The 23,134-nt window shown below is 42.5% G+C and overlaps 1 protein-coding gene across 1 annotated transcript in view; it reads left to right on the top strand.

Moving 5' to 3' along the window:
- The window catches only part of TMEM64 (transmembrane protein 64), a gene marked incomplete at its 5' end in the record, with an annotated part of 30,936 nt that extends 8,980 nt beyond the window's left edge, over positions 1-21,956 (top strand). Inside the window, 2 exons of the mRNA XM_018576274.1 lie at positions 18,049-18,204; positions 21,282-21,956. Coding sequence (XP_018431776.1) covers positions 18,049-18,204; positions 21,282-21,467 — 342 coding nt within the window. The remainder of the gene's footprint in view (positions 1-18,048; positions 18,205-21,281) is intronic.
- Between the last annotated feature and the right edge of the window lie 1,178 nt (positions 21,957-23,134).

Below are 23,134 nucleotides of genomic sequence, written 5' to 3'. Positions count from 1 at the left end.
CCAGAAAAATACTGCATGTCTTATTTTGTCTGGTCTGGAATTCACTGGAACTGAGGGCAGGTTCACACCATTTTCCGGAGCCGATCTGGTCTGGAACCTGCCCTTAAGGAGGTTGGGCCACCTTCTGGCTGAAATACTGCAACAATTTGTATGTACGAAAGGAGACTGGGCAAGGCTGTGGAGGAACTTTCAGTCGATCATTGCACTACTTCCTGAGGGAGTTGCACATGTAAGACTGCTACTTGCCTACACTGCCTAAATCTGACACATGTCCATGCTGATTATGATTCTGGGACTCTTCGATTTAGTCTTCATCACCATGTTTGAAAAACAAGTCATTACATGGTAGCGAACAGATTGTTGCGTAGACACCTGTCTTCCCAAAGTGTCTCCGACAATTATATGTCCTCTATATGATATTCTCAACCAATGTACTGGTATACAATTCATACGGGGATTAAGCCGGAGACATTCCATTACACAAATGATGGATATCTGTGACTGCTCTCCCATTCTGGAGATCATAACGATTCCCACTTAGTCATCATACACAATATACTTTCAAGAGAATTGCCAACATTATCATGGGAAATACGTGTGGAGGCCGTCTGTATGAGTGGATGGTGTGAATGAATGACAACATTGTCAAATGATTTGTAACTGGTGTTTTTTGGGGGTAAGGTGCAATATGTTCATTTCATATGACAAGTACCGTATTTTTTAACTTTTTTGGTATTGATAAATCATTTCACAGAAAGTTACTGTTCAGATCCTTTTTTATAACTTCCGCAGGCTGATCCTCCTACAGGCACAGTCATTAATTTTTCTTATTACCTCCTGGCATACCTGCACCCAATTCATCCTTTGCTTAATATGTTCCAAGATGGAGGCTGTCATAGATTAGAGTTGGGGCCACACTACACAGAGGAGCCTTGACGAGGCAGTGTGACTCCCACATATTTTGCAAAAGTTGTGCAACTAAAACCTCTGTTTTTAACCCTAAAAGTCACAGTGTGATTGGTCTGCAGGCTGGCTGGTGAGTGAGCTGGCACATCGTTTTTGTAAAGCCCTTCCATGTGCTCCTCCCTAGTTATAAATTGATTACTGTAGTGCGTTTGCCATTTGTTTCACTCTATGCTATTAGATTTTTTTTCTACGGTGCCAACTGTTGGGTCATTGCGACTTTCCATTACTCTCATCCGGTCACAGGCTGAAGGTTGTGAAGAACCTACAAGATTCTAACATGCAGGCTGTATTAAATTGTAATATCCTGAACTGACTTTGCTGTGTAAACAATAATTATAAACTATAACAATGTGTTCTACTGCGTGAGTCATGCTGGGGGATATTTGGTATAGCATCTGAGACATGTCACTCCTTGTCCGGAGGCCTTCATAGTCCACCGTCTGACAGCAGATTGACGTCTCCATTCACATGCTTCTTTTCTGCTTTGATCACCAGCCACAGGACTTGCATCTTCCCCTGGTTGATAGAGGAAAAGTATTAATATGAAGTATAGGGATGTGATGGAACCTGGTGTGAATTCAGTCTGTCTAATAATGCTCTGCACACACAATTTTATAGGCGGCTCAAGCTTCTGTCAATGTAATTAGTTCAAATGACACTTGTAATCTGCTTTGACTGCTTTCTTGTTACCTATCACCACATTCTATGAGCTGCTGTCTAAACAAGGAATGTGAGCAGCTCCCTCGTCACAATAAATTCACAAGCGCATGGAAATGCTCCTGTTATGTTATTTTCATGGTCTTTGTACGGCTCTCGCGTCTGGCCTGTCGGTGGTGTTAGTGGAGGGTAGCTTTGTGTTTGTGTTACGCTGGATAGATCATCAAGGCTCCGAGCTAAGCCATCCATAACCTAATGGGGTTTACACCACCAGGGCTTTCAATTCCCTTTCTGCCTTTTTTTTAATTACAGTATATCATTGCTTTAAAATATTTGTTGTATATAAAATCTATCTCTCTATAAAAGTTTTGTTACATTTTATTTTCATGTCTCACCTGTTAACGTTATTTACATTACAAGTGAAAAGTACTATTAAACTCCCAATGATAATCACGGGCTGAATCACGGCGGGAAACCGTGCGATCCGCCAGGCACGACTGTGGTGCCATTGGAACATAATGGCACCCACAGCACGATCGGTGCACACCTGGGCGACTCCTGACTGTCGCCTAGGTGTACACCAGCCTTAAAAGCTGCTAATTGGATGCTGAATGCACTGACAAATTTTGTTTTTATTTGATAATAAATGGGGCTCAGGTACGCACTGGTGCATTGTAGGGGACTGGTAAGGGTCTAGGTGACCCTTTTACAGTGTTCTAGTTCAGTATAAGTACACTAGAAATGTTTAGATGGCTGGATTATCAACAGATTGTATTGTATATATTTCTGGTAAAAGGGCAGAATACAAATGGTAGTATGTGGGTTCTGTTCACTGATGGGCATGGGCAGACCTACAACCACTTTTTCCTTTCTGCCCCTTCTCAATCCATATGTGTATCTGTCAGCCAGGGAACATTCATTGGTATGCATCGGACGGTTGCTGAAATCTGCCATGTGATCATCCTTTGTATGGTGTGTGTGTGTATATGTACACACTTTGTATATATATATATATATATATATATATATATATATATATATATATACACTGGAAACTTAAATTTCAAGAATGATGGTGGCAGATAACTGCTGACATTCATGGCATGATCAGTCACCCAGATCCTCTTGTTGGTGATGTCATAGAAAATGCTGCATGATTCTTCAGGAAGCAGTGGCTCTGGAGATTAGTGTAATAGCAGTTGATGACCCTTGCTAATTCATTTCTACTGTCAGGTAAACTCATTTTCCTTACTGGCATCTCCTGATGTTTACCATCATATGATGAAATGGGCTGCTTCAGACCTTTTACGTTTTTTTTTTTTTTGTCCATCGGAGTTCTTCATATCTCTTGTATTGGGGCTACCCCTGCATTGCAAGGGTTAAGTGCTCGTTTTTTGTCTAGGTTCGAAAAAAGAAAAACCTACTCTCCTGATCCAGAGCCAGCCAGATCTTAGACTGGTCCCTAAAGCCTCTTAACTTCCCCTCCACAGAACCCCCTCTTTCTGCAGCGCTGTAACGTTTGTGAGTCTGAGTTTTTATTTAATTGCAAGCCTTGTAAGTACCTGGTTTTGAGTTGGTATCAGCCTCTTGCAGTTAATGTACAGCAGAGCTTAGGAGCAAGGGGAAAGCAGCACAAGAAGCCTATGGGGCGTGTTGCAGTACAAGAATGAAGCTGATAGTAGGTAGGAGTAACGGAGAGATCAGCTCTTTAGTCTGCTGCTTCTGTTTTCACTGTCCAGCATGGGGGTAGAGAGGAAACCTTCAAGTGAAACTGCAACAGAGAAAGATTGGGTCCCCTTCCGTGTCTAGACTGGACTACCTGTGGCAGAGCTGTGTATCAGAAATACAATCTCCTGGGGTGATGGCGCTTGGCCTTGTCATGGGATTTTGGCTAAGCTGAGGCTCTCAAGTCTCGCATGAGAATGTGCTCCAGGACTGTGAATGCGGTGTCACTTTGTTCTGACCACAATGCTTACACTTTGTCTTTTAAATACTTTATCTTTTGGACATCAGAAATCTGAAGGATTAGTACAGTTGTGTATCATGTTAGTTAGGCTAAATTGTTACTTTTAAACTTTTTAAGTTGCCTGCAAAATAAGAGAAAAATATATCCTCCAATGTGGACACTTGTTCTGGTGACAACTGTGGGCAAAGAATTTCCCCTCGTGGCAGAGATTTCATCTAGCTTCCTGTTGTTGTGTGTCTCGGATAGGATATCTCCTCAATGGGACATAGCTTGAAGGGGAGAAAAAAAAAACTGACTAGTCATTTCTTTTAGTTTTGGATAGAGTAGGGTATTAAAACCAGAGATACATTGAATGATACCCATTATTAGATAAAGTACTAAAGGTTCCTGTATTACAGTCTAAACATATCCTAAATCCAGTTACTTTGTGAAGCACACACATTATAAAGTAAACGGAAAACATGCTTTACCTTCCCTGACTGTCATTGCCTCCATTTGTGTCTACCATGCTCCCCCTCCCAGACACTGCAGCTCACCCACCGTAGGAGGGTTTCAGCAGCACAGCAATGCTGTCAATCCAAAAAGCAGAGGGCAGAACTTGGTGTGGCCAGAAGCTGATTGACAAGCTGCAGACTTATGAATCTGCAGTGCTGATGCACGCTGCCTGCAATATTTTTCCTCCCATGTAGTACAAGCGGGGTCAGCCCACATGAAAGTGGCCACTCTGCTGTGGATTCAGGAGCAGTTCGGCATTGTTGCCACACCATAACAGGAAGCGACATTTGGTGGGCTTCACTGGCAGACTCAATAGGTATTTGTGGGACTTTGCAGGGGGTCTGAGGCCTCATTTACACAAGGCTTTGTATGTCAAGCTGCAATATCCATAGTGCTCTGGTAGTGTGTGCAATATGGCATGCTGAACACATGCAAAGCACTTCTCTGCAGAGCACTATGTCACCGAGCACCCCTTTCCCCCTGAAGAAGGTACTTTAGTGCTGAGACATGTAGCGTGTTGGTTTGCGGGAGTACTTTCTGTTGCATTTTTGGAAATGGTGGTTCTCCTTATTAATATTTGCCACTTAAGACATCAGAGAAAACGGAGGATGAGCTAGAGAGAAACTGCTAATTATGTAAAAGAATAAAGAAATTGGACGTAAGTAGATGTGTCATTCTGAAAAGAGAGGAAGTGTCAGATATAGATCAGTCCTGGGCATTTTACAGCCCACAGGCTGTATACTGCCCTTTGCTTGTCCCCTCTCTGACCTGTGCTCGGCTATAGCTGACTGACATTGAATGCGCTGAACTCCAAGGACGGTGCGTCCACTGCAAGCCATAGCGCACCGTACGTTGGTGCCGCGCAGTACTAGCAACCAGTCACTTCAAATGTGTTACGTTCCTCCAGCATTACAGCAGTACTGACGAGTATATTCTCCCATCCTCTCCTGCTGCTCCATCTCCACAACAGTCCTAGTTTCTTACGTGGCCCCTTGAGAAAATGAATTGCCCACCTCTGATCTAGATGCAGCATTAGAAAAGTTTTATATTATGACGGGTAGGCAATTAAAGGAGAACTTTGAGATGAGTGATTTTCACTCATCCTCATAGTTAGAGCCGACGTGTGACATTGAAATTGTCACAGGTCGGCTCTATTGACCAGGAAGCGAGTGAACACATACCGTCGCTCGCTCACTTCCCCATCACCACTGCAGTCACCACTCCCCGCAAGGATTCCCTCCTTCCCCGCTCTGATCCAGCGCTGACTTGAGGAACGGGCGGGGGAGGGGGTGGGCACAGCTGGCTCTGCCTCTAGATAGGTAGAGCCCCCTGTCAATCAGCCAGCTGTGTCGATCTCGACAGTATTGTCGGGATCTGTTCTGGCTGAGGTGCACCGAGTAAAGCATGCTATATGCTGAGCTTTGGGTCATGGGAGGAGGTTACTTATGTCCTCCCGTGACCCATAGAGAACTATGGGATAAAAAGGTTATCCTCCATAGTTCTGTTTTTAATTTTCTCAAGGGGCCACATGAGAAATTGAGACTGTTGTGGGGAGCCAAACCATTTGGCACCCCAAATGCACCTCCCGGCCGCACTGCGATTGACCACACCGCAATGTGTGGTACTGCAATAGCGTATGGTGGAGTTAAAAAGTTGCGTATGCAACACACCTGCTGTACTGTAATGATATGGCATAGGTGTTAACAGGCCCTGAATGAAGCCTTATTGTCTCCACATAGTATGTGGCACACCTTTTCTTTTTTCTCAATAGGCCAGAGACGGGAGCTGCAGTAGAAGACGGAAGAAGATTCTCTTCCATCCTCCTGTGATGCTGGGGGTGGGAACACATTTGATGTCATTGGTTGCTAGGACCACCCAGCAGCAGTCCTAGCAACCAATGATTGCAGAGGAGGACGACCCCTGGCATCATTGGTTGTAAGGACTCCAGCGGTCCTAGCAACCAATTGTTCAAGAGGACCGTGGTCCCAGACACACATGGATCTCCGACCTATGCTGGCCTATGGCTTGCAGTGGATGTACCGACCTTGAAGGCCGGTGCATCCACTGTCCGCTGGCCATAATCAGGCACAGGTTGGCTATGCATGAAGATGAATAGAGCGAGAGAGAGAGAGATGGTGACAGCTATGGATATTGGATAGATGGAGACTGAGACTACATATTTGTAGGCGCTAATGCTAAAAGGAAGATTGAGGTCGATGGAGACTGCCGTTTCCCAGTAGGTTACACAAATAGTGGGCAGATGTAATAGGAGGATATTGTAAATAAAGGAAAAATGTTTTTAAACAATATAATAAAACTGACATTTTAATTGTGTTGGGGTAAGATGAGCGGGTAATTAAGCACATCAATTTCACCAAATTGAGACAGAATATAGCAGCCGGATGCACTAAGTAATAGTTGCAGTCGGTCTGCAGATGAACTCTGTTCCCTGAGTTGCAGGATTTCTATGTTTGGAGTTTACTGTTAACATAAAGCAGTCCTGTACCCAGTCACTACTGAACGTTGTATGCTATGATCCCTTTTCTTTTATATTTGCAGAATACGATTCTCTGAAGTGTGACACTCACTTCAGATATCCTTCAGCTGTGACCTATTTATAAGCACACACCTAAAGCCCATGTAAAGTCCTGGAAAACTTGTTTGTTTCTTCTCCGATATCTCTTCCTTTTTAAAGAGCTATTTAGTTGTTCTGGGCACAGGACGATCGTGCGCACAGCTCCTTGTAGAATATTTTTGGTTGGTTGCAGCACGCTACTGCCTATTGCTTATTGCCCCCTTATAGGACTCTTCAACCAAGACTTGAAGAACTCGGGGTAGAAATTGTAATAACTCTTGCAGTGGGGCAACCTCCTGCCCTGCAAGAGTTAACTGCTAATTTTTTGCCTAGGGTCCAAAAAAATATTTATACTCGCCCAGTCCTCATTGTCGGCAGCGCTCTTTCCAGCCTCTCTCCTCTGCTTCAGCCATGTTATGTCCTTCAGTATTCTCAGGTCCTAAACGCTGTATTGGACGGAATGACTTGAGGATTCCTAGACCGCTGCAAAGGGGAGAGATGCTCTAGGGTCAGGTCTTAAGAGCTGAACAGCTCAGAGGTTTAGGGGAGTATACATTTTTTGGGGGGCCCTAGGCAACACCGAGCAGTGCACCGCTTGCAATCCGGGGGTAGCTACACTCAAAGGGTTAATAACATTTCTACCCAGAGTTGTCCTTTAAGCTAGCCATGCATGCATAGATTTCTCCCATTCAGCCTTGTGGCTGAACAAGGCAAATCTAAACAAGTCCCCCTATCCACACTAAGCAATGTGGACGGAGGAATCTTCCCTGCCAGCTACTGTATTCAGAGACCTGGCACCCTGCAGCTGTCTGAATTTTCGAATACTCTTTGTCCATTTTTCGCCCTGCGCCTTCGGTTTTTAAGCTAAGTTTGTCAAGCTTGGTGGTGCTGACATAGCCTCCAATGGCTTTAATTTTGGCTGATTCAGAAGGAAACAGCCAAAATTCAAGCCATGTATGGCCAGCATTAGTGGCAGATTTGGGCTGCTGCCTATTTTGTTCTTCATGAATTTGCATTCTTTTACTTCATCTCCTTCAATCAAATTAATACATTTTCCTTTTATATGTGTAATCTGCTTATTACCATGAGTTACAATTAAGTCGGGTTACATTAGCTCTAATCCTGCAATCCTGGATTTGCATAGTATCGGTTTCCAACATAATTGCTAAGATGTGCGCATTGCCGGTTATCATACCTGTAATGTGTTTGTGGTTTTTTTTTTTTTTTTTTTTGTCGGTCCGGAATTTTTTTTTTTTTTTTTTTTTTTTCTGTCCGTCCGAGAATTTGATCTTTGTGCTGTTTATGCCATCCTTAGAATTTCTAATAAGACAAAGAGCAATGTGCAGTTACTCAGAGCCAACTGATAGCAACTGGTTTCATCTTTCCCAGGTATATCTGTTGTGCACTGAGGTCTGATCAGTTGAGTAGAATGACTGAACTTCATCTAATTGCCTCTTGCAGGGCTCTATAAATATAATTCACTAGTGGCACATACCTGCAATAAATTAGACCTGTAACCATGCTATAAATCGCTAAATATTGACATATTCTAAACAGTCAGTAATAAACTTTAAAGTCCATTTCCACATTTGAAAGTGATTAGCATTTATTGTGGCAATGTAGAGGTGCAGTGATGTGTATATGTGTGTACATTTACATGACTCGCATAGCAGGTTTTCGTCTTTTTAAAAAAAATGTATATTAACGTTTTATTGGGCCTGGCTTTTAAGACTTAAAAATGTTCTCCCCAGGAAATTCAGTCTGGGGTCGTATTGTAAAGCAGACTGTAAACGGCTGCCCCCAATTCCTGTGATTCTGTGTAACACTATCACTAAACACCAGCTCTGCCTTTGAACACAATACACTGTCCAGGAGGGGAGGGTTGTCACTGAAAAGTAATGAATGGGGGGGGGGTGGAGAGCTCAGTTGTAATTTACACATATTGCTTGCGGAGCGTAGAGGCGGCCATCTCCATGATGTTATGAAGAGGAAAGCTAACAAAAAACATACGTTTCTGTGTTCATATACAGCAGCTGCATATGCCTGCTTCATGTACATTCGGTGTACAGTGCTGGCTTATGTGGTTTTAAAAATACCTCCACAAAAGGTGGAAATGAGCTTCAAAACATGCCATCACTGACCTCAGTAGCTATAGCCATCAGAGTAGCTATAGCAGAGTAACATTTCCTGCAAATGAACATAGAAACAGAGGGAAAATGTGTATAATATTGAGGAAACTCCTCAATTACAGGTCCCTGGATGACCAAACAAAGTAACTAGAAACCCCAGCTGATACTGAAACCTACCATGCATAGGCTACACAACAAGCGAATGTGTACTTTGCCTGGAGCAGGCCAGTAATGGGATACAAGAACCTGAGCTATCTTTAAAAACAAGTTCAGCAACATCAACCTTCTTTGTGTCCCCACGGATTTCCTTTGTTGCAAGTATTTCCAGGTTTGCCCCAATCTGAAGAAACGAGCAGACGCTTGGGGGTATTTGCATTGAGAAACATCAGGTATAGGTTTCACCCAACACAGGTTCCCGTGAAGCTGATCTGGGATGTTATTTATAAATGTTATTAGATTTTTGTGACCATTTTAATATAATTCTATAAAATCAGCAGTCGGTTTCTTGTTTAACTCCTTTTTAAAGTGTATTTCCACTTTCGCAGCCAAATTAAGGTAAGACTTATGGTATATTTGTTACATGTTCCCATTCACATAGCATAAGCTAAAAAATCTTGGAGTTTAAATCGCTTTTATTTAGGTTAGGACTTCTTGAGGGTTAACATTTCTCTTTCTTTGTAACCTTGGAAAGGGTTGTGAGGGGTTGTTAACCCTGTCTGTACTGGGCTGGCTCATTTCATTAAAATTGGTGAAGTAGATTTGAACACTGCCTGTCCTAACAAAGGGTTACAAATCCTGGCTTCTGCACTGTATGTTAATGAGAGAAACACAATCCTCGAATGCTAGTCCTAAGTCCTTTCTAGAAGCACAAATGACTGTTCTTGTGTGCGGGAAAACTGCATTCAGCCATGTTGCCTTCTGCAACAAAACAGCTAAAAGGTGAGAAATATATAGATTTTTTTTAAATTACTTTTTTGTTTTGCTGTGTGAATGGGAACACACCACAAACATACACATACACACATATATATATATATATATACAGGGCTTGAAAAATTTGGCGGTGTCTCACCAGTCAGTCAAAAATTTCACCAGTCAGCATGATCTGACTATAGCCTTGCAATATATGTTAAAAAATTTTGGGGACAGATAGAGCTTTGTTTTGTGACCCCACTTTTAAATCAAGATTGACTTCAACACTGGAAAATATTTAAAGTGACATTAAACACTCAGATTTTTTAACATAAACCAATACTGTAATGTGTGCCTTACTCTAATCCATGGTAGTTTCCCTTCTCTTTGCTGCTCTTCCTTTTAAATCCGTATATCTTCTCATGCTGTGGGAGAACTTCCCTTTGCAGCTGAGTGCCTCTTCCTGTAGTGCTGGCTCAGGTTGCAAACCTACACACAGACACACAGATGTATCCATTTCAGAGAAAAGGCAGTCTGCTGCAAAACAGAAGTTCTGCCCAGCATGGGAAGAGATACGGATTTAAAAGGAAGAGCAGCAAAGGGAAGGGAAACTACCATGGATTACAGTAAGGCACACATTACAGTATTGGTTTATGTTAAAAAATCTGAGGATTTAATGTCACTTTAATGACTACTTTCTTTGCCTGTGTCATATAAATTGAGAAAATGTGTTCAAAACTGACTTTACTGAACCGTTTTCCTGTTTAGAAAGAGAAAATATTCTATAAGAGTTGTAACTGTTACTCCTAAATGCCTACTGGGTCAGCCTAAATTATTGACAAGAAATAACGAAGGAGCATTTATCAGGTCTGATGAACATACAACTGAAATAGAAGTACTGGGCTGATAAGGTGTCTGCAGGAGACAAGATGAAGCTGTATTTTTTATGAGACGGTGTCTGGAGGAGAGCAGAATAAGAACATTGCCATGGACTATCTGCCAACTGTGAGAAATTGAGCCCAGCTACGCAGAAGAGTCTTGATCACTCTGTAGTGTGAGATTAGCCTCTTGTTCACAGTTGCCTCCTTTACAACACATGGACTGATGGCCATAAACAAGATCTTAAAGCTGAAATATAAGCAGATGTATATATGTGTATATATAATGTATTTAATTATATTTTTTAAATCACACCAGAGCAAACTGAAGTCACTGACCTTACAATACTGCTACTTGGAATGCAGTTTTGACCTTGCACTCAAGTGCCCGGGCTTGTACCTAGGCATCCATACATAGGCTTCATGTTACTCTTCCCATGTAGAGCTAGTATTATTGTGGTTGCAGGCCTTTTTATTAGCTACACTCTTCAGCGCATAGGAAATATCTGCTGTATAAGATGCATCATGCCACTAAAGGGAGTAATTAAAGCTTATTTTACATTTTGTAAAAGCGATGTCGCCTGGTCAATTCTACAGTGCGATTTACGTATGCCTAGTTGCTTTCATATCTAAAGCAGGTTACAATGATGGGCCTCTCTGAAGCCCCAAGGGTTAGGAAGGCACTTGGGTTAGAGGTTTGGTACGGTACAGGGGGATTTGATTTAAATCAAGTCAACTCGAGTTAATTTTTAAAGAGCAACTGTCATCTCTGTCCCGCGGCGGCGGCTCCTCCTCTGACCCGCTGTTGACTCACCGACTGTCCCATTCACTTTAATGGGACGGCTGGTGATGCGGCAGTGGCACAACAAAGTGAGGGACGTGGTGGGCAGCAGGTGAGTGGATTTGCAAAACAATGGGATAAAGGAATATTCCTGAACTTTGTTTCATGATTTGTCTCATGGTTACTTACTGTGAAATTGTGTGAATGCATCAATGCAGTGCATGTTATCTCAGCTTGCAGAGCTTGGATTCATTGAATGAGTTTACCAAAAATGTAAATATTGCAGAATATACAGCCTCATGCTACAAAACTAAGCTCCATTTCATGCTGAATAAACTAAATTAGTAATGTATCTTAAATGAAAAACCATCGTTAGATTTTTACTGCAAAAGCATTTCATTAAAATAAATTTGACAAAAAGCAAAATCCGATTTTAAATCAAAAAATTTGTAATTTTTTTGAAAAAAAATCTTATTTTTTTCTTTAAATCCTCCCTGGTTTGGTACTTTTCTGCACCTGCCATCTTGTGCTCCTTTCAGGCTGATTACATTAACCTAGAATTGTGCAGTATTGGGCATTTCCTAAGGCCGAGATCAGAGTCCTAAAATGCCAGGTAAGCAGGAAATCATGGATTCTTTGTCACTTTTTCTGCAAGTGACAGTGAAAACAGGATAAAAAAAGAAAAGGCTAGTTGCACTCCTTACCGGTATGACCCCGTGATCGGGGAGGGGTGCTCGGAATGACTGCGGATGGCGCCGCCAAATACAGATAATTGCAGAAACGTCACCAGCACACCAAATCCTTATAGGATCAAAGTTCTCAATTATAGTGAAAACAGGATGTCTCGATAAGGTGGACCTGTCAACATTGTGTGTGGGATGCAGAACCTCACGCTCACTGCCCGCCCACATCCAGGGTCGGCACAGGGATGTGGGGAGAAGTCGTCGGGAGGGAATTACGCCTCCGACATGCCCGAGGACTACAAAACCCAGCAATAGTACATTATACAGCGCAGAATACCGCCAGCTATAATGTACTATTGCTGGGATTTGTTGTATTCCTCTATAGCCGGTGCCATTCTGCATTCATTGCTGTATAATTTTACACTTTCCATTTCACTATATTGCACACCACAAATTTATTTATTTTTTTCAACTTTACCGCTCCAAGCTTGCTCCTGTGATGGACTACAATCTCAATACAAACTAGTAGTCCATCACTGGAGCCATTTTTTTTATCCCGATTTTAACCTTAGCTGCAGCTCTATCTGGAACACAGCCCGGCCGGCTCAGGTTTTTTGGGCGCGGGAGGGGGCATGGCGGTGCATTGAACTCAAAGGCGCCGCGGCCCCCACGGTGCAATTACCGGCACCCAAACGCGTGGCACATTCGTGCCAGCGTTCCAGTACAGTGTGATCAGCAAAAAATGCTGCAAACACTATTTTTCGCAGATCGCACTGGACCATAACTGAGCTGGCCGGGTTGCGTTCCAGTGCCTTCCAGAGACCGAACGCACTTCTGATGATGTTGCATAGTATTTGGGGTTGAATAAAGACATACGTCCACCAAGTCCAACCCATATAGGTCCACTCATTCTTAGGAATACTTGTATCCCTGAATATTATGATGCCACGGTGTGACAGGGCCTTAAGCCCTCGTTCACACCTGAACGTTTTGTAGCGCGTTCTACGCTCGACTAACGCTCTACAGAACGCTCAAAAATATAAATCCCATTGTATTGAATGGTCTCGTTCCCACCTTGGCGTATTTCCGCCCGTCCCTAACGCGCTACAAAACGGCCCACGCCTGAAAAGGTACAGGTACTACTTTGGGCCGTTTTGTTGCGCGTTTCCATTGGGATACAGCCAAGTAGCCTTCGGAAACGCGTGACGGTCGCGTGACTTTTTTACCGCGAATATGCAATACGCCTAGGTGTGAACGAGACCTTAGGGTAGAGGCTGGGTCAAAAGGAATTGAGAGATGGTCATACTGTGCAAGCACGTCTAATGGCTTACTAATGCATGTCTAGGTCAGCTTTGTTTTGTCACCATAATGGGAAAAAGAAATATGCCATGTCTGTATTATCTTTGTTTTTTTTTATATATATATATATATTTTACTCACACTTTCTGTATAGAGCTGGTGGGAAAGATGATCACTGTATGGTAGCAGAACAAAATGTCAAGCTCCATTACATTGGCTAAATATCAAAAGAAATTCACAACTTCTGTGGTCATGAAACGGAAGGGGAAGCTTGCTGCTAATGAAGTTAGATATTAATTACAACAACATATTTTTTTTTTCCATGGCTGGACGTAGGTTTAGAATTACCAGCTAGTCATTCAGTTCTATAGTCTTTGTTTTCATAAGCAATCATAAGGAATGTAAAAAGCACAAGCAAGCACTAATTACACATACAATTCTGTCAGTATTTGTGTTGTGCGAATGTTTAATTCTGGATGCCATCGTTGCCTGAAATTATGCCCTAAAGAAGCTACGACACTTTCTTCGTATGATCTTATCTAGAAATGGCTTCAGAAAAATCTATATAATTATAGTCTCTCACGTCTGTCATAAATGATAGTGGATTGGAAACTCCGACAATCCAGAAATAGCCGCAATTAGCATGCATAATTATCTGTTTCAGAGTAATCAGAATCTTTGGCTGTCCATTGTTTGTGGTACCCTAGAGCCTTTATACTATATCTGGGTGTTTAACATCTAGAAGTCAATCGAAAAGCAGAAGTTTGCAATAATGTAAAGAACTGTTGAGCTAAATATAACAAGCACATTTATATTCTTTGTTGCAATCGGACTCTAGTTAATATGCAGTCTAGTACCCAATACATTGGAAATGTTGTGCCGGTGCTTACATCATACAACCTGACTCGCAAAGCAAAATAAGAGAAACTCTTGGTGCATAATGGGAAGCTCAGCACTTTAACCCCTGTTGTTGCTGGGACCATTTTTTTTCCCCCCATACATGTTAAAATACACATTTTAAGCCTAAAGATTAGTTAAAACACCAACACATTATGAAAGCAGAGACCCTGTAGAATAAAACGGTTACAGTTGCAACTTTTTATATCGCATAAGTAACATTTTCAATAAAACAAAGTCCTCTATAGTCGGTGCCATTCTGCATTCATTGCTGTATAATTTTACACTTTCCATTTCACTATATTGCACGCCACACTATTTGTTTTCTTTTTTACTTCCACCGCTCCAAGCGTGCTCCTGTGAGGGAGTGCAATCTCAATACAAACTAGTAGTCCCATCACTGGAGCCATTTAAATACTTTTTTGCCCCACTGTATATCACGTCTGCACTAATTCCACTTTTAAAGCTAACACATTGAGGCTCTTCAATTTGGCCCATTTCACTTTAGACATCTGCAGTGCAATATTCTGCCATCATGGGACAGGTCCAGTGGTGTAACAACCGGTGGGGTAGCCGGTGCGACTGCCCCGGTAGTAGAGTTGGGTGGGGGCGCCGGGGCCGGGCAGTGACGAGCAAGACACGGCGAATGAAAGGCTGCAGAGGTGTGGAATCCCGGGCGGTAAGTTGATTTCTACATTTAGGCCTGCTTTGCACAAGTAGGACTAAATGTAGTGTGGGGGAAGCCGATTGTTTACTACCTCTCTCCATGCTGGTTCCGTCCTCCCCCTTGCCGCTGAGTCTTTCCTCACTGGCGGCTGATGCAGGGAGCAGAGCGGCAAGGTTGGAAGTAACCCTGCCGCTACGTGTAAACCGTGAGAGGGGAGAGCAGTCTTTCCCTCTCACCTGTCGCAGGAGTTCCAGCACAGCGCTTTGCTAGGACTCCTGTATTGCAGGTGACAGGGTCAATAAAGAGAACCTGTAACCTCCAAATGCTATCACACAGGGGCTTGTTAGATTGATACCAAATAATTAAATAAAAATGGGGAACAAAATGTGATTAAAAAGTAAAAAATATCATGGCCCACTTGCCATGATAACCAGTTGATTGGCAGGCTCCTTCCCTACAGGGCTCCCCTGCACAGAAGAACAGGAGCCTGCCAATCAGCTTGTTACTATTCCCTGGGTGATATTTGGGGGGCGTACAGGGACAATGAGCGTATGCTAGGACTTGTAGTTCAATTACCATATGTCCCAGCATGCTCTCATTGTACCTGTACACCCCCACATATCAAAATTCTGTTCTGGTTTTCCCCGACGCCTGTTACCCTGGTTGCACCACTGGACAGGTTAATCCTGTCTGTCTCGAAGACATTTGTGTTTCTCTAATTTGTAAATGCATTCCTGAACAATGCAGTCCATATATTTTAGTGTGTTTTGAGCCATTTGAGAGTGGGAGCGATTAGAACCCTGCCAGGTTTTTTTACTGCTACCCAGGACCTCTGACTTGACAGGCATTCTAATCTTTTTGTCTTGAAATGAGTGGGGAAGGATCTAAACTCTTCAAGTCAGAGGTCCTGGATAGCAGTAACAAAAACCTAACATGGGTTCTAATCCTTCCCCCACAATATCCAAAATTAAAGAAAAAGATATTAATAGACGGATTGCACTGTTGGCCCATTAAATTCACATCACATGAGAAATGCATTCACATGAAGATGAACTGTGACCACAATAAGTGCCCCCAGATGGAAGCCCTTTCCTTGGGTTCATCGGCTGTCCATTATCTGCTGGTTGTTTTTTCTGCTCCAGCATTCCAAAGGAATTGCTGGAGATATTTCAAATATGAAATGTAATAAGACTTGTGGTGTTTTTCAAATGATTTAAATTACTGTGTGTTAGCAGCAGTGCCACATTGGTTTCTGGCAGTGTATTTTATCTTAAATTTCACAGTGACGTGCTGCATGCTTCTGAAATCGGATTCAAACAATGAAGAGAACAAAGCCAGAATCATGGTTGTGTTTTCCTCTATGTTCTTAAAGGGCATCTGTTGCATAAAAAAATAGGTAGAGATTTCTCTTGCTTGTCCATTGAGGGACACAGTTATTTAGAAACAGGTTATACGGTCGCCTAGAGGAGGTTATGAAAATGGCAAACAGAAAAATTGTAAGCCAGCTCCCAAATAAATCCTCCTTTACCCAGCATGCCTTCGTTTTCCTGCTAGTGCCCTTGCAGGTTGCATGCCTTTCATAATTTTTTCATAGTCTTTCAACTTGTGGTATCTTTTGTGACTTTAATTAAGATTCATCTCTACAACACTGCTTAAGCCAGTCTTATAACAGCAGGTATCTGGATTGGCGCGCTCCTCGGCACTAGCTTTGGAGGTAGAACCTGGTAGAACCTGGACCCTGCTGGGCTGGATATGTGGGGCTAGCCCGGAATGTGACCTTTGGGCACGAGGTTCTGCATTGTAGCACTTTCCAGACCTTCGTTTACTGTTAGCCACAGATCACTTTGCAGGTCATATGTCATGGCAGGGTCCCAGGTGTGACCTCGTCTCCAAAGACTTGCTTAGTTTGTAAGGTCGGACTGAAGCCCCAGGGGCTACCTCCCTATTGCACTGTTGGGCGGCGTTTCAAATCTCTTTCACTGCTGGTCTACCACAGCAACCATTAAGGCCGTGGGATAGAGTGTTGACATCTGTTGGGTGGAGTGCTCCTCGCTCTTTCCTGTCATTCAGCCCAGAGAATGCACCATCCCACTGCTGCTCTTGCTCCTTGCTCCTAAAGGACCAAATAGACCACTGGTCTGTTCCCACTGCCCACCTAGAGTGACTTGAATCGCCTCCAGTCACTAAAAACCCTCATCAGTACCATCTTCCTGGTTTTGTTAGTACTTGAAGCCTTGCTTCACATTGTGCCTAGTTGCATGACTGCTGTGCATACACAACACGTCTTTGATTAGACACATGCAGGCTGAACCCACTGCAACAGGTAACATCAGCCCATGCTCCCTTTTGGGTTTTGGGGGTGTTTCCTGTTATCCTTGGAAGTAACCTATGCCCCCATATTCCAGAAACTTTTTCCAAATTTTATTGGATTGCCCTTATTGCAGTCTAACTCGGCTTCTTTGTGTGCAGCTGAGTGCACTCATATTGTGGTAGATTTTAGTTTGGAAGACCAGTCAGCTGCCTGTGGTCATGTGCAGTTAGGTCCAACACGGCTTGGCCTGCTATGCTCCTGGTGAGCATCAATAAGCTTAAGGTGTCTAAATGCATTGGATGGTGGCTGCATGTATCCAGCTGCCAAATGAAATTTTGCCAGAAGCAACCTATACAATTAAAAAAAAAAAGTTTACTCCTGGTAAGCTTGTGTGGTTGTGCCTGTGGACAGGGGAGGGGGATTGTGTCAAGAGCTGGGTGTCCTGGAGAATGAGGTATCGGGGCAGTCCTGGGGACTATGTTTTACTGGGTCTGACAGGAAGTCAAAAAGTACATGGATTTCAATCATTTGCTACACAAAATGAAACATTTTTGGCTTTAGTTTACCTTGCGGTGGGTATTCCTGTGCTTTTTTTTTTTAAGGCTTGTGACCGGCATTCAGTGCGAACGTTCATGTTTATTGACAGTTAATTTTTCTAAGCATTCGCTCCACAGTCAGATCTAGCCACCTTCTTTATCTTACTGAGCACATTTACTTGTCACCCAGTGGGCTGTAATGTCACGCAAAATGCTAGATATTGATGGTGTTTATCTGATGCAGTCTGCTGCCGTTCTTTAACTTTCACATATAACAAATATATTTTACTTTTCAGATTACAGATTTGTCATTGCCCAACTACCTGGCAGCATCTTCAGTTGGCCTCTTTCCAACCCAGCTTCTTAATTCCTATTTGGGAACAACTTTACGTACAATGGAAGATGTCATCGCTGAACAAAGTGTTAGCGGATACTTCATATTCAGTTTGCAGGTAATGTTCATACAAGTTACGGTTGCTAGAAGAAAATATCACATGCTTTTTTTGGATCACAGTTTAACTTGGATATTTTTTTCTTCTCTGCTGTAAATGTTTTAATTCTCTCCGTGAAATACCTAAACCCAAGAACAAACGTAGAAATACCTTGCCGCACTCCTTTCCCGGAAGCCCCAAATTAAATAAGAGGGGGTGCTCGCAGTGACCACGGATGGCGCCGCCAAACAGTACAAAATAAACGGATGTCACCAGCACACCAATAGTGTTTGAAGTCCAAAGTGTTCGTTTATTGGAAAATCATGTCACTAGAACTATCATTCTAGTCACCAGAACTAGTTCTGGTGACATGATGTTCCAATAAACGAACACTTTGGGCTTAAACACTATTGGTGTGCTGGTGACATCCGTTTATTTTATACCTAAACCCAAAAAAACGATGTTATATTTTTCAGCTTACCAGTCTATAGAAAAGGTGCCTGCATTAGTTTTTGTTTTTTTCTTTCCCTGTATTGTCAATTGGTAATCCTGCAAAGGACACACTTCCTGTCCCTGAGTGGCTACATTTACTGCGGGGATACAATTACTGTATTCTCTATGGAGGGAGCCATGGATGCCACCCAGGCTGGACTTCAAACATGCCTTCCTTTGGTTCCTCACCATTAATTTGAGGCTGATGGGATTAGAACAGCTTTTCTCTTTAGTCACGTCAATCTTCAAAAGTAAGCGAAATCTCAGGGTACCTCAGTCTAAAATGTCATAGGTTTTAAGGGGGATCCCACACAAAAAAGTGGGTTTCCCCCTTCATATCAAAGTTCCCCATGAAATCAAGATTTCCCCCTTCCCCTTCACATCAGTCACCCTTTGCATCAGAAGCCCCACGTTCATATCAGAGTCCTCCGTCCCCTTTTTACATCGGGAGTCCCCTTCACATCAGTTTTCATTCCCCTCTTCACATCACTGTCCCACTACCACAAAATTTTGAGGCACCCCTGAAGAGGCTTGGATGCATACCAGTGTGCCACAACAACCTGGTTGAGAGAGGCTGGATTAGAAGTTTATGAAAATAAGATAAGTTAGTTTGTGCTCTCTGTTAAGGTCATGAGAAGTGAGAGGACTCAGCATGGCAAGATCAACAGGTATTTTCATTTTCCTGAAAATATTTTTTAGCAGAAAACTAATGCAGTCATGACCTCCTAAGGACTAGTAAGCTGCAATATATTTTGGAGCCAAATTACAGTAAGGAGAATTATGGGGAGTGTGAAATCCACTCATCCCCAGAATTAGAACCGACATGTGACACTGAAGCTGTTGTGATCGAAAACTGAGCGATTGCATACCGCTGATCACTCAGTTCCCGATCATCTCCCTGCAGAGAGCGGTGGCAGTCAGTCACTGCTCCCCGCAGGGATTCCCTCCCCTCTCCACTCCTCATGCCCTGACTGGAAGGGGGGGGCGGGGAAGAGGACAAAGCTGTCAATCAGTGGCTGGGTGGATGCAAATAATATCATCTGGATCTGTTCCGACTGCAGCATGGCTCTGCGCTATAAGCATATAGTGGGCAATAGCCCATTTTATGCTCAGTTTTGGGTCACAGGAGGACATTAGTATGTGTCTCTGCAGTATATGCACATTTCTTCTTTTATCCCCTTAAAGAGCCTGCAATTACAGGAAAATACCTGTTGATGTGCCAAAAATGGACACTGTGCCCAATTTCCTATTGTGGACCTATAGCATATCATCTATTTTTTATTTTATTTTTTATTCCTGCACTAACATTTTTAAAGACTGGTGTCAGCTCTGCTCAGTTGTCTTTTTGTAAAACTATTAAATCCCTCCTGCTGTCCTCATCTCGAAAACAGAGCGTTATTGTTCTGTAGACCAAAATAAGGACTGGGAGGACTCTGAGATAAAACAGGACGGCGCTGAATTTCTGCCATTGCCACACTTAACAGGTATTTTATTTTGTTATTCTGCTTATCGCTGAAGTATAACAAAGCGGTTACAATGGTATATTTAACAGACCAAAAAGGAGCTCATGGTTAGGATTTACATAACTTTAATTGTCATACGTTCTGGAATTTAGTCCTAGAAGTATATTTCCCGTTTTGCAGTTAATTTAAGAATCCTCCACTGTATGTGGATCATCCAGACAAAGGCATGATTCATACATGATAAAACTTCCAGCATTTTTCAGGGCTAGGCTTGTGTTTTTATATTTACAAACCACTCTGTTAAGTACCTCATTTGTATACAGAACAGACATGCAAGATAAGGTCCTTATGTTTTTTGAATAGTGGAGCCCTTTTTGGCAACAAGCCTATATTGCTATGGTGGCTCAATGCATCTGTCGGGAAGCATAGCAAGGTTTAAATATTTATTCATTTGCTTGGTATATGTTATGTTGTCAGTGACTTCATATAGAGCAATATCCTGGATAAATTACAATTAAGTTTTTTTTTTTTTTTCTTCAAGTTTGTGTCTTTATGTTAAAGCCCAATTGAATTTGCATTTTAAATGAGCTAAATAAATTCCAGAAGCATCAAAACATACAGTGTACCAAGTCTAACAGGGTTATTCACAAAAGGTGAAGAGTTCGGAGAAGGCAGGAGAAGTGAACAATCTACGACAACATAGCTGAACTGGAATAATTCTCCAGATCAGCTGTTTTGGCCTAGATTGTTCACTTCTGCCTTCTCCGAACTCTTCACCCTTTTGTGAGTAACCCTGTTACTTAATTTTCCTTTAGAAAGTAGCCACATCCTGACAATCCTTAGTGGTTTGGCATGCCCCCTGTAGAATTAGAGCTTGAGTTCACCATTGATGAGGGAACTTGAGATTTCTAATTGTAGAGCTCTAGGTCTGATTCTGCATAGGGCCCACTGCTTCCACACAAAATGTCCTCTATAGCATGTTGTCCAGGGGCAGGCTTTTCTATGCTAAAGGATATGAGCTGCAAGGCTTTGAAATCCTTTTGTTTGATGCACATATAATGTATTTAGTTGGACTATAAACTTAGACTTTAAAGTATTTTGCACTTCCTGCCTCATTTTAATTAGGTCTTTTCTAATACACAGATTGTGATCAGCATAGCTCTTATGTTTTACGTGGTCCATCGAGCGCAAGTGGAGTTGAACGCAGCTATCATGGCTTGTGAAATGGAACTGAAGACTTCTTTGAAGGACAGCCAACTGAATGGCGGCAGCACGGTATTTTGCGGCAAAAGGACCTTATTGTCCATGGGAGGAATTAACATTGTATGAGTGTTCAAGCCATGCAGCCTTCTTTCATTGCCAAGATCTATTTCTCTTTCCCTTCACTGAAGGAAGACATTTTCTGCACAACTTTCAAATGAACCTTCAGTGGTTTTTTCCTTTTGAGGATATCGGCCAGGATCTCCAAATTGGAAGCATTCATCAGTCGTCACATTCTGTGTATGTCATGGCATAAACAATGCACTTTTCTGCGCAGCTCTTACAAACACGTCATGGCAAATGTATTTATTACTGGACAATAAACTATTTCTTATGAAATAGCGAAAAGGAACTTGTATAAAATAAATTATATTTGTAATTTGCCTTTTTAGCATTTTGCTTTTGCAGTATTGTTCAAGGACCTTTCTAGCTAAAATACAAGTTGGTCCATTTAAAAGAAATAGAATTCACTTGGTAAGCAATAGCAGCTTTTGTTGCTGAAAATTAAAATGTCCACTGCATATGTTAAATATGAAAAGAATGTAAATGACCTTTGGAGGGGTTGTCCACTATTTACTAAAGATGGACACTGAGTTTGGACTTCAGTGTGGAGAAAAGTTGATTTTATAGACTCGGACCTCCTATGATCTCTTCTACCTATATTGCTTGTGTGTAGTTAGGTTTTTATTCACTATGGAAATGCAAGGTTTTGTAACCCACTACAACTTTACAAATAGGTTGGTCTCTGTATTCCAAAGCTCCGTAGTGGTTGTTTTGGAGAACTACACCTCATTGTTCTTTTCCCCTGCACATGACAAGAGTAAGAAGCTATTGAATTAATCTTTCCCCCAATTTGCTACAGTGAGTTCATTTTTAAAAACATGTGGACAACCCGTTTAAGTTCTTTCAGCATTTAAAAATTGTTCCTAGTAGTCGTTCATATGCACCAACTTTTATCTTGGGCTTAAGCTTGGTCTTTTTTTGAGTTGCCTAGCTATTGTTTGATAGGAACAGGACCATTTTTCTTGTCCAATGAAAACAATTCAAGCATACCCCTACAAAGTGCTCTTAATCCAGCTGATATAAGCAGCTGGTCTTTTGGTTTGTTGTGGGTTAAAGCCATGTTTTATCTCCAGGGCCAGAATTACAGTATAGTGATAGGCTTGTATACACATTGGGCAAGGCCAATGTACAGATGCTTGAAGTTTGAGGAGCCTTGATAAGTGAGGGAGAAGATTGTTTAAAATGACACTTAACTTGGGAATTAAATTTTAAAAATGCATTCAAGTACCTTTTTTAAAGGAGAACTATGAGGTGAGTGCTTTTCACTCACCTCATAGTTCTAGCTGACCTGTGACAATGAGACAGATCGGCTCAGTAAATCGGGAGGTCAGCGACCACATACCGGCGTTCGCTCACCTCTTGATCCTGTCACGGCTCTCTGCCGTGACAGGGGAGGGGCTGGATTCCCCCCGCCCTGCTCCGATCCGCCAGCGCTGACTGGCGGATCGGACGGGGGGGGGGGGGATACAGCTGGCTCTGCCTCTAGATAGGCAGAGCCAGCTGTCACTCACGCAGCTGGGCGGATCCAGACATAATTGTCGGGATCCGCTTCAGCTGCGGCATCTCAGTATACTGCGAGTTGTAGCTCGCGGTATACTGGGCTTAGGGTGACGGGAGGACGCTAGTTTGTGTCCTCACGTTACCCTAAGGAGAACTATGGGGAAAAGCCTTAA

This window comes from Nanorana parkeri, unplaced genomic scaffold (assembly GCF_000935625.1).
Source record: "Nanorana parkeri isolate BGI_ZX_2015 unplaced genomic scaffold, ASM93562v1 scaffold62, whole genome shotgun sequence".
NCBI classification, from domain to species: Eukaryota; Metazoa; Chordata; class Amphibia; order Anura; family Dicroglossidae; genus Nanorana; species Nanorana parkeri.
Note: the sequence above shows the minus strand (reverse complement) of the source record. Positions and strands in the feature narration are given on the sequence as shown.